General features: G+C 45.6%; 1 protein-coding gene across 5 annotated transcripts in view; it reads right to left on the bottom strand.

Annotated features, from left to right (window-relative positions):
* TRNAU1AP (tRNA selenocysteine 1 associated protein 1) overlaps nucleotides 1-12,804 on the bottom strand; it is a 34,263-nt gene extending 21,459 nt beyond the window's left edge. For 2 of the 5 annotated variants that reach the window (XM_084815685.1, XM_084815686.1), the window contains exons 1-7: nucleotides 12,547-12,780; nucleotides 9,952-10,049; nucleotides 9,434-9,533; nucleotides 7,852-7,904; nucleotides 4,459-4,590; nucleotides 2,541-2,660; nucleotides 800-962 (exon numbers count right to left, since the gene is read on the bottom strand). In XM_084815685.1, coding sequence (XP_084671811.1) covers nucleotides 800-962; nucleotides 2,541-2,660; nucleotides 4,459-4,590; nucleotides 7,852-7,904; nucleotides 9,434-9,533; nucleotides 9,952-10,049; nucleotides 12,547-12,573 — 693 coding nt within the window. In that variant the 5' untranslated portion in view covers nucleotides 12,574-12,780. Of the gene's footprint in view, nucleotides 1-799; nucleotides 963-2,540; nucleotides 2,661-4,458; nucleotides 4,591-7,851; nucleotides 7,905-9,433; nucleotides 9,534-9,951; nucleotides 10,050-10,913; nucleotides 11,398-12,546 lie in introns of those variants that run through there. The other 3 variants (XM_084815690.1, XM_084815687.1, XM_084815688.1) reach the window with 3 other exon arrangements.
* Nucleotides 12,805-14,587: the final 1,783 nt, after the last annotated feature.

The raw sequence follows: 14,587 nt of genomic DNA, 5'->3' as shown, positions 1-14,587 counted from the left end.
CCTATCCTCCCCAGGAAATATTCCACAGGTCACATGATTGTTACAGATAATTCTGGATGCGTGCACATCTGCAGAGTTTTATACTACATGGGGAGAGCAATCCTATGGCCGCTAGGCAGAGTTTCCCAGAAACTGCACTCCCCACTCCCTCCCCTCCATTTTGTAGGTGGCTTGGTTCTTCCCTGTCTCTGCGCTCGTAACCGCAGTGTGGTGTAAGTGAAAAGGGGGTGTTCCTGGGGATGGGGCAGGGACCGCGGAAGCGTCATTATGATGCCCCACCCCCGCTCCGAGGTCCCCAGCTAGACAGCCAAAATCGGCTCTCTAGTCACAAATGCAGGGCGGCTGGAGCACGGAGGAGAGGATCCCCTCTGTGTTCTGCCTGCCCTACACTGGATAGTCGGCCGCCTCCAAGTTCAGAGGCGGACAGCTATCCCGAGAGCACTGCGCTCTAATTTATGGTTCTATAGGCAACTGATAAATTTTAGAAGGTGCGTGAGCTATCGCCCCACATAAATTAGTGAAGTCACTAGAGGAAAGCTAGCTGTATTTTGACATGGCACAAATAATTCACATGAGTGGGAGCCCTTTCCTGCGAAAGACGAACACGACTAGCCCACTGACAGTTGTTTCCTCCCCATTTGTAACACTTAAGAGTACAACCCTACACATGTTCGCTCAAAAGTCCCACTGTATCCAACAGGACTTATGTCCTAGTAAATGTGTTTACAATCGCAACCTTCCTTAAGTCTCTTGATGTAAAGACCTGCAAGATTGCAAATTTGCTTTGCTCGGCCCTTACCTGCATGTTACTTTGTGTGTAGCCGTACTGTGGGTAGCTGTAGCTGTAACTGCCTGTGTTCTGGTCATATCCCCAGTGGGCATAGTAGTTCTGATACTGCTGGTAGTACTGGTTGTAGTTATAGTTATACATCTGATTGTACTCGACCGTCTTCAGCCGGTTACTTTGGGGAGAAGGAGCAAGGGGAAGAAATTACGAGAACTCTGGAATATTTACGAATAAAAATTCATCTGCAACGCCCTTGCGATGGGTTAATTCCCACACCAGATCTTAAAAAAAAAAATCTCCAGAACTATCATAAAAGCATTTCATTTAATGCTCATTTGTAATAAAAAGGTGTAAAGGTATTCCCAACCAGTCGTGTCCGACTCTAGGGTGCAGTGCTCATCCCCGTTTCTAAGCCGAAGAGCCAGCGCTGTCCGAAGACGCTTCCGTGGTCATGTGGCCGGCATGACTGAACACTGAGGTGCACGGAACACTGTTACCTTTCCTGCCGAGGCGGTACCTATTTATCTCTACTTGCAATTTCGTGCTTTCGAACTGCTAGGTTGGCAGAAGCTGGGACTGAAGACGGGAGCTCACTCCGTCACGCAGCACTCGGGTCTCGAACTGCTGACCTGCCGACCTTCCAGTCTGCAGTTCAGCGTCTTAACCACTAAGCCACCGCGGCCCCTAGCTCTGCCCATTTTTACGTCCTGCTAACTGTTCCAGTCATCCAGCCTCTAAGTCAGTCCCCCCATCAGCGCAACATTTATTTGAAATATTTTGGGGGGCATGTTTGGGGGCCAAGCCCTCCCAATGCAAATTCAGAATGTTGATAAAACATACCTATAGAATCGCTATATAACATAAAACAAAACTACCAATATAAAAGCAGCACAAAAGACAGCAGTGTGAATCAATTATAATAAAACAGCAGCAAAATGGCAATAGCAATGAACAGGGATGTTTGACTCAGCACAATATCATTAAAACAAATAAAATAATGCAGCCCCTGTTCAAACAATAGCAGCATAATATACTTATCAAGGAAAAGCATCTCAGAACAAATAGGTCTTTAATGACCTATTGAAGGCTTGCGATGGTGGGGCCATCTGAACCTCATGGGAATGGAGTTCCATAAACATGAGGCCACTGCTGAAAAGGCCCTCTCCCTTGTGCCCCCAGCCTAACTGCTCAGACTGGTAGGCACACAAGCAGGACCTCTGAAGATGATCTTAAAGCATGGGCTGGTTGATAGGGGTGTAGCTTGGCCTTCAATCCAGTGAAGGCCTGATTCCAAACCATCTATGGTATTAAAGGTCAAAACTAACACTTTGAATTGGGCCCAGAAATGCACCGACAACCAGTACAGTACTGGTGTCGCATGCTCAGACCCCCCAAACCCTACTAACATCCGGGCAGCTGGTTCTGGACGAGTTGAAGCTTCCAAACCATCTTCAATGGCAGCCCCACATAGAGCACGTAACAGTAGTCTAGCCTGGATGTCACTAGTGCACGGGTAACTGAGACTAGATTGGTCCTCCCTAGAAATGGCTGCAGCTGGTGTATTAGTTTAAGCTGACCAAGAGGCAATCCCAACAATTGACACACTCCCAAGAACTGACTTTGGAACTCTTAGCTACACGGGAACACTCTAGTAGTGATTAAGAGGTATCTTCAAGGAAAGACCCCCTCTCTTAAGTACTGATGCTTCTGTTCAGCACGAATTGCTAAATTAAGCACTCACAACCATACTTACGCTTTTGGTATGGCAACGCTCAAGCGTATCGGTTTAGAGCCAAGACCAACAGCCCCCTGGCATTCCACCAGTGCTCTTTTCTGTTCCAATTCATCGGAGAATTTCACAAAACCATAGCCTCTGCCAAAAGACAAATGCCCATTAAGAAACAAGGAGTAAGAAAAGGGACCGCTAAAGAAAAAGTGGACAAATTCCATTCCAAAAATCAGGAGTACCACTTCCTCATTCCAAACAGCTTCCTACTTGTTTGACCTCGCTGTCCACCCTTTAACATTTTAGAAACATCTTGCTGTTAAGAACAGCTTGAAAATGGAACCAATTACTAAGAGGGATGGTGGCCTATCCCAGATGGAGGTCTTCAAACTGAGGCTGGACTGCCATCTGCTGGGGTACTTTAGCTTTTACTTTCTTGCATCAAGCAGGGTCTTGGACTAGATGGCCTATAAGGCCCCCTCCAACTCTATGAAAATTAAGACTTACAAAGTATTTGGCTATTTGGCTCAGTCCCAAAGAATGGGGGGCACCATAAGTAGCTCAGGACGTGTGCTCCAATTGGGGTTAAATGTGAAATACCCCTTAGTGTGGGGAAAGAGCAGTGACAAGGGACCAGTGGTGTAGTGGAGCCAGGCCTCGGACAGACACAGTGCCGGCACTTATAAGTTAGCAGGGACACTGATGTCAACAGCCACACACATGCGCACACACTCATTCAGAATTCCCTGTTCTTTCTGTGCTTAGCTGTAAGTGTCACAGGGATTGCGGGAAAACAAATGTTTGCAGCAACAGTTTATTGTTTCCTGTCCTAATGCAAACATTTTGCGGGGGATGGCTTGGTCTCGAATGGGCAATTAAGACTCAGTAGCTTTACCGAAGACCTCATCCTACTGGAGATGAAAACTACTAGAACTGGCTTGTTGATATGAACCCACATAATGGCCTGAATTGTTTTGGACTCTCCTTGGGAGCATGGGTATGGGGACTCTCATGATGAACGCCCGCACTTCAATATTTACCACTACACCACTGGTGGGGAGGGAGGGAGAAAGCTGCCTCAGAATTCTTTTTTTTTTTTTTTAACTGGTCTTGGAATGTTAGGGAGTGAAGCCTGCTGGGTTCAGAAGGCAGCAAAAGTAAGGATTAGGCACAATGTTCAGGTAGACCTGCAGATGCCTGTCCACACATTACACCGTTAAATGTAGATGTTCTTGCATCTGTGTATGCCGAGACTGCCCAACACTAAGCTGCAGATCCAGCAAAGATATCAGTGAAACTTAAGCTAACCACAAATTCTTGGACTGAAAAAGCTTATGGACTAGAATTAATGCCACTGGATTATTTTAACTCTCTCTCTCTCTCAGGCCATTCAAATGAATGCAGCAGGATCACATAGTTTATAGGGATATGCAGCAGAATAAAGAACAAATTAGTTAAGTCAGGTAAAATGCTTGTATACCAAGGCAGAAATGCTTTAGAAATGTACATAAGCATATGTTCCTCCCCTCCTCCTGGATTAGTACCTGTACATTTAATACAAAGTATTCAGTGCTACCTTTAGTGATGCTGTAAAACGAGCAGAGTTAAGACCTTTCTAGATCTCAATTATCTTCGCTGCATTATGGAAAGAAGAAACATCTTTACATTTACACAGCCTTGTCCCTTCTGTCTGTATACCAGCTTTCCCCAACCTGGTATCCTCCAGATGTTTTGGACTACAACTCCCAACATTATTAATTTATTTATTAATTTATAACATTTGTATCCCACCCTATATCATTAAGATCTCACCCAACAGCCCCAGCTGGGATGGCCAAGGGTCAGGAACGACAGGAGTTGTAGCTGAAAACGTCTGGAGGGCACTAGGTTGAGGAAAACTGTCTTGAACAGTACTAAATGCAGAAGAGAGGATCAAGAAGCTTACTTGGAAATGCCCGACTGGTCCACAACCACTTTGCCACCCCTACACGATGGGTACACTTTTACAAAGAATTCGTATATCATCCCATCATCAACATCAGGGGAAAGATCTCCTACAAATAGTGAGTATTCTGGACTAAATGGAGAAAACAAGGAATGAGTTTGAGAACAGTGATCATATGGAGTTCATAATCAACAAGACTAAGTCAGTATATATTCATTATTGTTATTATTATGAGTTATCATTGGCATTGATGAATCGGGTTATAGACATCCTCTATAAAAACAGAGCAGCCTTCCCAACACAGTGTACTCCAGCTGCTTCAATCCACAACTCCCATCATCCCCAGCTACAAAGACCAATAGGATGAAGGGATATAATGGCACCTGAAAGACTGACAATATTATTGTGACAAACTTTCATGCATGAAAGGTTATTCTCAGTGGACATATATCAGACACATACGATTACCGAGTGGGACCAAAACACCATGAAATACAAGGGGTAACTATAGGTATCTCATTTTAATACAGATCTCAGTGTATACAAGATAGGCACAGAGCAAGACTTCACAACAGCAGGTGCTGATAATACTATTTTTCTTGCTATGTTAATTTAAATATCTCAAGAGATACCATTACGTTCTGTAATGGGAAAGATACCGCTAATTGAGTAGAAGAGAATTTATCAACAACTTCAAGAGCTGCAATTTCACACTGAGGCTGCCTTTGAAGTCTTTCCTTCTATCGCTGACCTTGAAGTCACTATACTTGTACTAGAGCCTCCCTCTGCAGCCTTGTTGGAATTGCTGAATTTATCAGCAAATTAGATTTTGCCACCTGAGGATGACATGTCATGCATTGCTCAAACTGGACTCTAATCAGCAAGTGCCAGTGTGATGGAATGGTTAGAAGGTTAGATTGGAACCAGGGAGACCCGAGTTCAAATCCCCAGCCAGCCATGACACTCACTGAGTAAGCTTGGGACAGTCACCATCTTTCAACCTAACCTACTTCACAGGGCTGTTAAGAGAATATGGGGGAAACCACGTATGGTACTTTGAACCCCTTGGCAGAAAGACAGGATATAAATGCCACTATTTAAAAATGGTCTTTAAAAGCTGCCACGCTTCATTGTTATTCAGTAAAACCAATGAGGTAAAACCAACGAGGGCTGAATGCTTGCATTTTTGTTCAGCCTGTTCATTTTTGTTGAGAAACAGAACTGCTTAGTTTCACTTTGAAGTTTTCTTGTACTGTAGTAAACAAATCATTGGACAACTCCAGTAGCACAAAGTGTTATTATGCTTTTATAGAGATACACATATGGAAAGCAGCTGCATTTATTTTGAGGTTTTGTGCAATACATTCAACACAAATATGTGTGTGTGTTTTAAAATAACACTTGCCAAATGAATCTTATTCCCTAATGAATTATTTACAAGTTAGAATGGATCCTAACAGACAATGAGGTATCGAGGGGAATGAGGTACCACCTGCTATTGAGTAATATGCAGAAATTCATGTGTATGTGTGCACGTGAGTGTGTCGAATTATCTATAATAGCTCCTGATAACAGCCCTCCAACCTTACTATTCCCTTCTCAACACTCTGGGATGGTTGCTGGCTATTTGTGGTCCATGTTTTTCAGGAGCAAGAGTCCTGTACTCTTACCAAACTTTGTTACGTTTGGAATAACTTATCCTCTTGAGATGCCAAAGCAATACACAAATATAAGAACACAGGAAACTGCCTTATACAGAGTCAGACCACGGGTCCACCTAGCTCAGTATTGTCGACACTGACTGGCAGCGGCTCTCCAGGGTTTCCGGCAGGAATCTTTCCCAGCCCTACTTGGAGATGTTGGGGATAGAACCTGGGACCTTTTGCATGCACAGCACGTGCACTACCACTGAGCTACAGCCTTTCCATTGCTTTACTGCCCCTTCATTACTTTAAAAAGCAATCAGCTGCAAGTTTTATAGCCTACAATTCTAAGCACACTCCAGTGAGCATATCTTGGAATGCAGCCTCAGTCATTTGGTGAGGCTCAAGGAGAACCCAATACAATCCAATTAAAATGTTGAGTTTTAATACAAAGCAGATGCAGTACTTGATAACTTTCCACCTGATGACTTAACAGTGCAAGTATTCGTTGAAGAGCACTGCACAATATGAAATATCTGGCCGGATTCAAAGGGCTAGCTTTAAGCCAGGGCTGGGGAATGTGTGGTCCTCCAGATGTTGTTACACTGCAGCTCCCATCAGCCCTAGCTCACACTGCCAATGGGGAGGGCTGATGGGAGTTGCAGTCCAGCAACATCTGGAGGACCATACACTTCCCAACTCTGCTTTAGGCAGACATGAAAGTTTGGATGATTTTATGGACAGTGTAATTTTACTTGTTTACGTACTACCTTTATATATTGCCCTTCTGCCAATTCACTGAGGGCAGTTCTCAGTTTATTAGATGCCTTTCAATCAAATAGACACAACACAAAAGGGATGGAGAAGGAAGAGGAAACGCAGCAAGTTCCATGGCTACTGCAAGGGACAGTACTTGAACATGAGGAGTCAAATGGCAATAGGTTCTGGCCAGGCCAATGGAGGGAGGGACTGCTTTTAAATGTTTGACTTTTTGTTTTCCTTTGAACATCAGTCCCCCTTCCATAGATCACAAGCATTTTTTAAAGTCCTTCCAGTTTCCAGAAAGTCCTTCCAAAAATGTGATATGGGGGAGGGGGCTGCTCTTCAAGAGATCAAAGCCCATGGGAACTAGTCACATAGTTCTTCATATTGCCATGTTAGCAGCATTTAATCAGGGACAATGGCTTTATACATGCAAGTCATTACTTGATGCAATCACTGAATGGTGAAAATACATGTATGAACTCACCCATGCTTAGGGGTTTGTCAGGCCTAATCGGCGTATCAGATCACAGATGGGGTACCTGTGGCCTTCCAGATGTTGTTGAACTACAACTCCCACCATCTCTGACCATTGGCCATGCTGGCTAGGACTGATGGAAGGTGGAGTCAAACAACACCTGGAGAGCCACAGGTTCCCTACCCTTGCATTAGACGAGTTAGCAAAACATTCTGGAAACTATTGTGGAACCACTCTCCCAGGTGTGGTTTTGTGGAACCTCCCAGGTGGTCCCTCATTCATGGAACCCCCTTACCAGGATTACTTGTTCAGCACCAGACAGCGCTACATGTTTGGTGACTGTTTTAGTACTTCTTGGGGGGGGGGGGGGTGTTACTTATTGCTTTATTAATTTTTCATATCAGATCGTACAGAACGCATTAAACTGATCTCCCCTACAGCAAACACTCAACAGAACAAAAATCATTCTAATGGTGACCAACTGAATACTTTTCATAGTATTTGGCTTACCTGTTATCAGGCTGCTTTCCATATGTGGCGTAGTTTAATTTAAATCGCTTTGTCTGAAACAGAAGAAACAAATTAACAACAGGTCTGTTCCTCCAGTATATTTCTGCAGCAATATATATATATCATCAGGAAAAGGCACTCAAGGCACAATCCAATGCATGTTTAGACAGAAAAAAGGCCTACAGCTCCCAGGATGCCCCAGTTGTAGGTCTTTTTCTGTCGAAACATACAAAGGATTGTGCCTTTAAAACATAATGATTTCTAAACTACAAGGGAAGTGCTCAGCCCTGCTTGAACATACAGGTTAAATACACAATCGAGCCTTACCACTCTGAGATTGGGACCTTTCCTATCCTACAGCAGGATTAACAGACACTAAACACAGAGACTGAGGGCTGAAAAGATCTACAACTGCATAAAATGAGACTTATTAGAAATTAATCTCAGGGCCATTAATAACTCAGAAGGTCACCTCTCACCATATCCTTAGAGCAAGGAACATGGGAAACATGTGGCCCTCCAGATGGTACTAGACTGCAACTCCCATCATCCCTATTAGCTATGCTGGCTAGGGCTGATGGGCACTGCAGTCCACCAACATCTAGAGGGCCAGATGCTCTCCACCCCTGCCTTAGAACTTAAGACTAGGGAAAGCTGTACAGAAGGAAATAACTTCTACCTCTAGCCTGCTAAAATTAAACCCTATTAGATAGGTTTCACGGTGGTGCAGCACCATCCCATAGGGAATAGCTTGTTACTGATGTGACATAGGTACTAATGAGAACCTGGCAGAATTGGGAAAATCGTGTGTGTGTGTGTGTGTGTGTGTGTGTAGACCACGCCAGCACCCCTGAACAAAATGGAAAGTCACTGGAGATGCTGGTGCAATGAGCTGTTGGTGGCTCGCCCCTTGTGAAGGGGCTGTGGCATTTTGCACCAAAATAGTCTTCAAGTACAGCCCCATGCAAATTTAAATGCTTTGTATGTCAAAACATTGCATGTAATTCCTTCAGACAGTCATTCTTACAACAGCCCCATAAGGTAGGCCAGTATTCATTATTCCCATATTATACAAGGGCAGCCAATGCCGAGGGATGGCCATGCTGGCTGGGAATGATGGGAGTTGTAGTTCAACACATCTGGAGTTGCCAGGTTAGGAAAGGCTGAAGTAGGGTCTTCCTGGCTTATAACTCCTGTCCTTATCTGGTAAATCAGGGTGTCACAGCTGCTAAAACTGAATTCAAAAGGGAGGGTCATAGTGTTTCCATCTAACAGAGTTCGAGAAAAGTACTTGGCCATAGCTACAGCCTTTGTTCAGATGTGTGTACACCAGCTGTACATGGAACACATATCCTGTTCCTAAGTTTTACTTGGATGCAAGCCCCTTCCTAACTGTCTGGTTGTTTCAGTTTTACCAAAAGTTCATTAAGCTCGTTCTCACTCCATCTCACTTCTGTGCAGCACAATCCTCCTATGTACATTTACTTAAAAGTAAGCCCCACCAAGTTCAGTGGGGCTTGCTCCCAAGTGAGAGTGTGCCTAGGATTCCAGCCCAGGTTACTTAATGATGTGATTTACTTACAGGTGTGGCACCAGGAAGGGGTTTCCCATTGATTTTATGTAAACACTTTTCTGCAGTGGCCAGGTCGGCAAATTCTACGAAGCAATAGCCTGCTGGAATCCTGGAAGAAAGAGAAGCATTTCCTAAGAACTGTGACTTGCGAAGTAAGTTTTGCTTTATTTGTGAGAAGTGAGAGACGCAGGATTTGACAACCATCTCCCATACAAATTTGCCCATCTTTTAAGGTTGGTGACAGAAGCACTTCCTTGGGCACCACTGCCTTCTGAAAAGCCTGGGCAGCTGCTGAATGGGCTTAGTAGTCTGACTCTACGCAAGACAGCTTTCTGCGACAAACAACAGCAGTCATTTGACAATATCTGAGCAGCCAAACAATCCATATCCCAACCCTAAATGCAGAAATGACAGATCTGTTCATATGGGCATTTCAGATAGATAACCTCCCCTTCCCCCTGACCCACAATAATACTGACATGCACACCAGGTGGGAGGGAAATGCAAAAAAAAAGACAGATAAATACCCTGTCAATCTATTCCGAATGATTTTCACACTCAGAACTAGCTCCCCCATGGTAGCAAAGGCTCTTGAAATAAAGTTCTCATCCATGTATGGTTCCAGCTAGAGAGGAAGAAGTAAAGTGAGAGGGGAAGGTAACGTAACAATATTACAATTGTACAAGAATTGTACAATTAAGGGAACAATCCTAAGCATGTTTAGACAGAAAAAAGTCCTACAACTCCCCTACAGCTGTGCTGGCTGGGGAATGCTGGGAGTTGTAGGACTTTTTTCTGTCTAAACATGCATAGGATTGTACCCCAAGAGAGGCTAATGGAGCCTTCTTGTCTGGAGACAGCAGCGTCTCAAGAAGCATGCAGGAGTACACCTGTAACCAGAGTTTGCAGAAGTGAAGTAACTAACACTTTGAAGGGAACCACAAGATAACTTCAAAAAGGCAGGGCAGAAAAAAACATGAGCGAAGCTGCTGAGGTTTGGCACTCCTACAGCATCGCAAATTTGGCTACAAGGTCAGCAAACAAAAGAAGATGGCACAGTAGTAGAAAGCAAAAGGGGTCTGTGTGGTTCCCACTCATGTAAGTTCATGTTACAGAAATAGCCACACTATCCAGAAGTCTCTTTGCCTCTTGTGTATGGGTCTTCCCAATACAATGAGGGGAGGAAACAACATCATCCTTTTGCAACTGCTGCATTTTGTAGAACTAATTCCAGAAAGAAATGTTTCCTTTATTGTAAATCAACTCCTTAGTCCCCATACCCTGTTACTGAAACGAAACCTGAGTATGTGTGACTGAAATTAAAAACAACAACAACTTCCCTGCCTGTCTCTCTTTCTTCTGTTGTCTTTGCCCTGTCACATTTGAAACAACAACAAAGAGTCTTGTGGCACCTTAAAGACTAACAGATTTATTATGGCATAAGCTTTTGTGGACTACAGTCCACTTCATCAGATGCATGAAGTATTACCCTGAGTTACAGATGTATACTCATGTAGTTGGGGGGCGAGGGGAGGAATGTAAGCACAACTTTTCTTAGTCCTTGTGCAACATGTCTGGACTGGTTTTCTGGCCATGATGTTCTTTTGGGGAGGTAGGGGTCCCCTGCGTGCACCCCTTCTGCTGTGTTTTCCCAAGTAATTCTCCAAATACTGATGATCACAGAGGTGGTGATGGTAGCAGTAGTAATAATAATCAGCATCATCAGTGTCCATGGCATCTTATAAAGTTTCAAACAGTAATAATAATAAGTATCATAAGCATCCATTATAACTTAAAGTTTCAAGTAATAGTAGTAGTAATAATAATAATCAGCATCATCCGTGTCCATGGCATCTTATAAAGTTTCGAATAATCGTAGTAATAATAACAACCCTTATCCGTGTCCATGACCTCTTACAAAGTTTCAGGTAATAGTAACAACAGCAACAACCATCATCCATGTCCATGGCCTCTTATAAAGTTTCAAGTAATAGTAGTAGTAGTAATAATAATAATAATCAGCATCATCCGTGTCCATGGCATCTTATAAAGTTTCAAACAGTAATAATAATAAGTATCATCAGAATCCATTATAACTTATATAAAGTTTCAAGTAATAGTAGTAGTAGTAATAATAATAATCAGCATCATCCATGTCCACGGCATCTTATAAATAATAATAATAATCAGCATCATCTGTGTCCACGGCATCTTATAAAGTTTCAAATAATCGTAGTAATAATAACAACCATCATCCATGTCCATGACCTCTTACAAAGTTTCAGGTAACAGTAACAACAACAACAACAACCACCATCATCTATGTCCATGGCATCTTATAAAGTTTCAAGTAATAGTAGTAGTAGTAATAATAATAATCGGCATCATCCGTGTCCATGGCATCTTATAAAGTTTCAAATAGTAATAATAATAAGTATCATCAGCATCCATTATAACTTATAAAGTTTCAAGTCGTAGTAGTAGTAGTAATAATAATAATAATCGGCATCATCCGTGTCCACGGCATCTTATAAATAATAATAATAATCAGCATCATCTGTGTCCATGGCATCTTATAAAGGTTCGAATAATCGTAGTAATAATAACAACCATCATCCGTGTCCATGACCTCTTACAAAGTTTCAGGCAATAGTAACAACAACAACCACGGCATCTTATAAAGTTTCAGAGCTGCTTGTTATTATTATTATTACTTTTCCAGAGAGGTAGCCATGTAAATCTGTTGCAGCAAAACCTGTTCTTTGTTTTTTGTCTTGGGCACCCAAATGGCTAACCAATGCATCACAGCATAAACTTTCCTGCACTAGAGGCCACTCCACCAGGGACCTTCACGCCCGCCCAGGCAGGAGGACGCTTCGGGCATCTGAAGAAGCGGACTCCGGTCCACAAAACAGCAGCAGGCAGGTCTCTGCCCGCAAGGAGCTCCCAGTCTTAGCCAGGCACTGGGGAAACCAACCGCGGGGCGAGGAGGCGCGTGCCCGCGGGCAGCCCCGCCCGCGCCCCCGCCCGCGCCCCCGCCCGGCAGAGCCCACCGGACTGCGCAGCCAGACGCGGCCCCGCCGCTGCCCCGCGGCTCGCTCGCTCGCTCCTCCCTCACTCACGTCTCCCATCCACAGGCTGGCGGCCATGCTGCTCCCGCCGCCCCAGGGCGCCCGGGCCGAGCCGCGGGGAGGGGCGGGCGCCGGGGAAGCCGCCCCCGCTCCGCCGCCCCGCTCCCTCCTCACGGTGCCGCCGCCGGCGCGCCGCGGCCCGCTGCTTCCCTCGCTTCCTCCGGCGGCACGAGCGGCCCCGCCACCGCCCGCTGGAGCGGCCGGGCCGGAGAAGAGCGCCGCCTCGGCCCCGCGCAGGCCCCGGCGGCGCCCGCAGCGGCCCCTGCCCGCGCGGAGGAGCAACGGCAGGGCCTGGCGAGGGGCGGCGCCGGCGTGGCGGGGGCCTTGCCGAGAACAGCCGCGGGCCCGAGCGCGCGGGGCGCGCGCCGGGGGTTGCTGTGCTCCCGGCTCTGTGTGATGCACGGTGCGGCGGCCCCCGAAACAACCCGCTGGGATGGCAGCAGTTTAGGGAGGAGGGGGCAGTGGCGCAGCCGGGGTTGTGCACAGGCCTTGGCTTCTGACGTGGCTCAGGCTCTTTTAAGCGCTTCCAGCTCTTGCTTCCTCGTCTGTCTGTCTTCCTTTCATAGACTCCTAGAAGAGTAGCGGTGGAAGGGGCCTACAAGGCCATCGGGCCCAACCCCTGCTCAATGCAGGAATCCAAGTCAAGCTTGCCTGACAGAGGGCTGCCCAGCCTCGGCTTGAAGGCCTCCAGTGTGGGAGAGCCCACCGCCTCCCTAATTGGTTCCATTGTCCTATTGCTCTAACGGTCAGGACGCTTTTCCTGACCTTCAGCCGGAATCTGGCTTCCTGTCACTTGAGCCCATGATTCCGTGTCCTGCACTCTGGGATGACTGAGAAGAGATCCTGGCCTTCCTCTCTGTGACAGCCTTTCAAGTACTTGAAGAGCGTTCAATTTTTCCTTCAGCAAGTCCCGTTACTCCTTCACCAAGGAATGTTGTTTGCTTTGAATGTTAGCTTCGAATCCCTCTCTGGTGAAGAGGAAATGTGCTTTGACAAGACAGGAAAGTCCTGTGAACCACAAGGAAGTGGACTGTTCCTGGCCTGCCTTTAGTCTTTGCACAGGTTTTCAGTCAGACAGTTTAAGGCCGAATCCTATGTCTGTTTAGACAGAGGGAAGTCCTTCAACACCCAGCATTCCCCAGGGAATGCTGGCTGTTGAAGTACTTTTTTTCTGTCTAAACAGGCATAGGATTGCACCCTTAGGTGCCAATCTTATAGGGCTCCTTTGCACTCAGCTTCTATCCTGTGATTGAGATTGGTCCTTCACAGAAGTTTGCGGGCTCTTTACATGTTGCCATGATCATACAAGGCATCTCCTGCAGTAAATGCCCTTTGTTCTGTTTTTAAATAGATTGCAGGGCATGGAGGCATTCAAGATGAGGCCGGACAGCCATCTGTCAGAGATGCTCTGACTTGGATTCCTGCATTGAGCAGGGGGTTCAATAGGAACCCTACTATTCTATGATTCTATGATCTCCACACCAGCCTAAAATCCTGCATTTAAAACAGGGCTTTCTGCTTCCATTTTAAATGCAGGATCACAACGACTCCCTTTCATCACACGAAGCTTTTATCCTGTGATTGAGATTGCTCCTTCACAGATGTTGGCGGGCTCTTTACATGATGCCATGACCCTGCCATGACGCTCCTGCACAGAAGGCTTCATCAAACTGAGCGTTTATCCTGCGATTGAGATTGCTCCTTCACGGAAGTTTGCAGGCTGTTTACATGAGGCAGTGCCGTGACCCATTCCTTCCCACGTCCATCTACTTACCCATCTCCCCTCCTATGGGGTGCGAGTCCTGCTTGACACAGCAAGTGGGTGGAGAGAATGGTGCATGGGATGGGAGGCTGAGAAACTGCTCCATCTTCCATTGGTGAGCAGAGGAAACTGTGGAAAGGCAAACCAGAGGACAGAACTGAGATGCCCACTGGAGGTCAGGACCTAAGAGCAAGTCAAGATTGAGGGACAAACCAAGAAGCAGAATAGTTGAACGAGCTGGAAGTCAGGAATGAGGGACAAACAGGAAGC

Source organism: Heloderma suspectum, chromosome 10 (assembly GCF_057233095.1).
Source record: "Heloderma suspectum isolate Gila_16-S chromosome 10, 16-S_ref, whole genome shotgun sequence".
Taxonomy (NCBI): Eukaryota; Metazoa; Chordata; class Lepidosauria; order Squamata; family Helodermatidae; genus Heloderma; species Heloderma suspectum.
The sequence above is the reverse complement of the archived record's forward strand: the minus strand, read 5'-3'. Positions and strand labels throughout refer to the sequence as shown.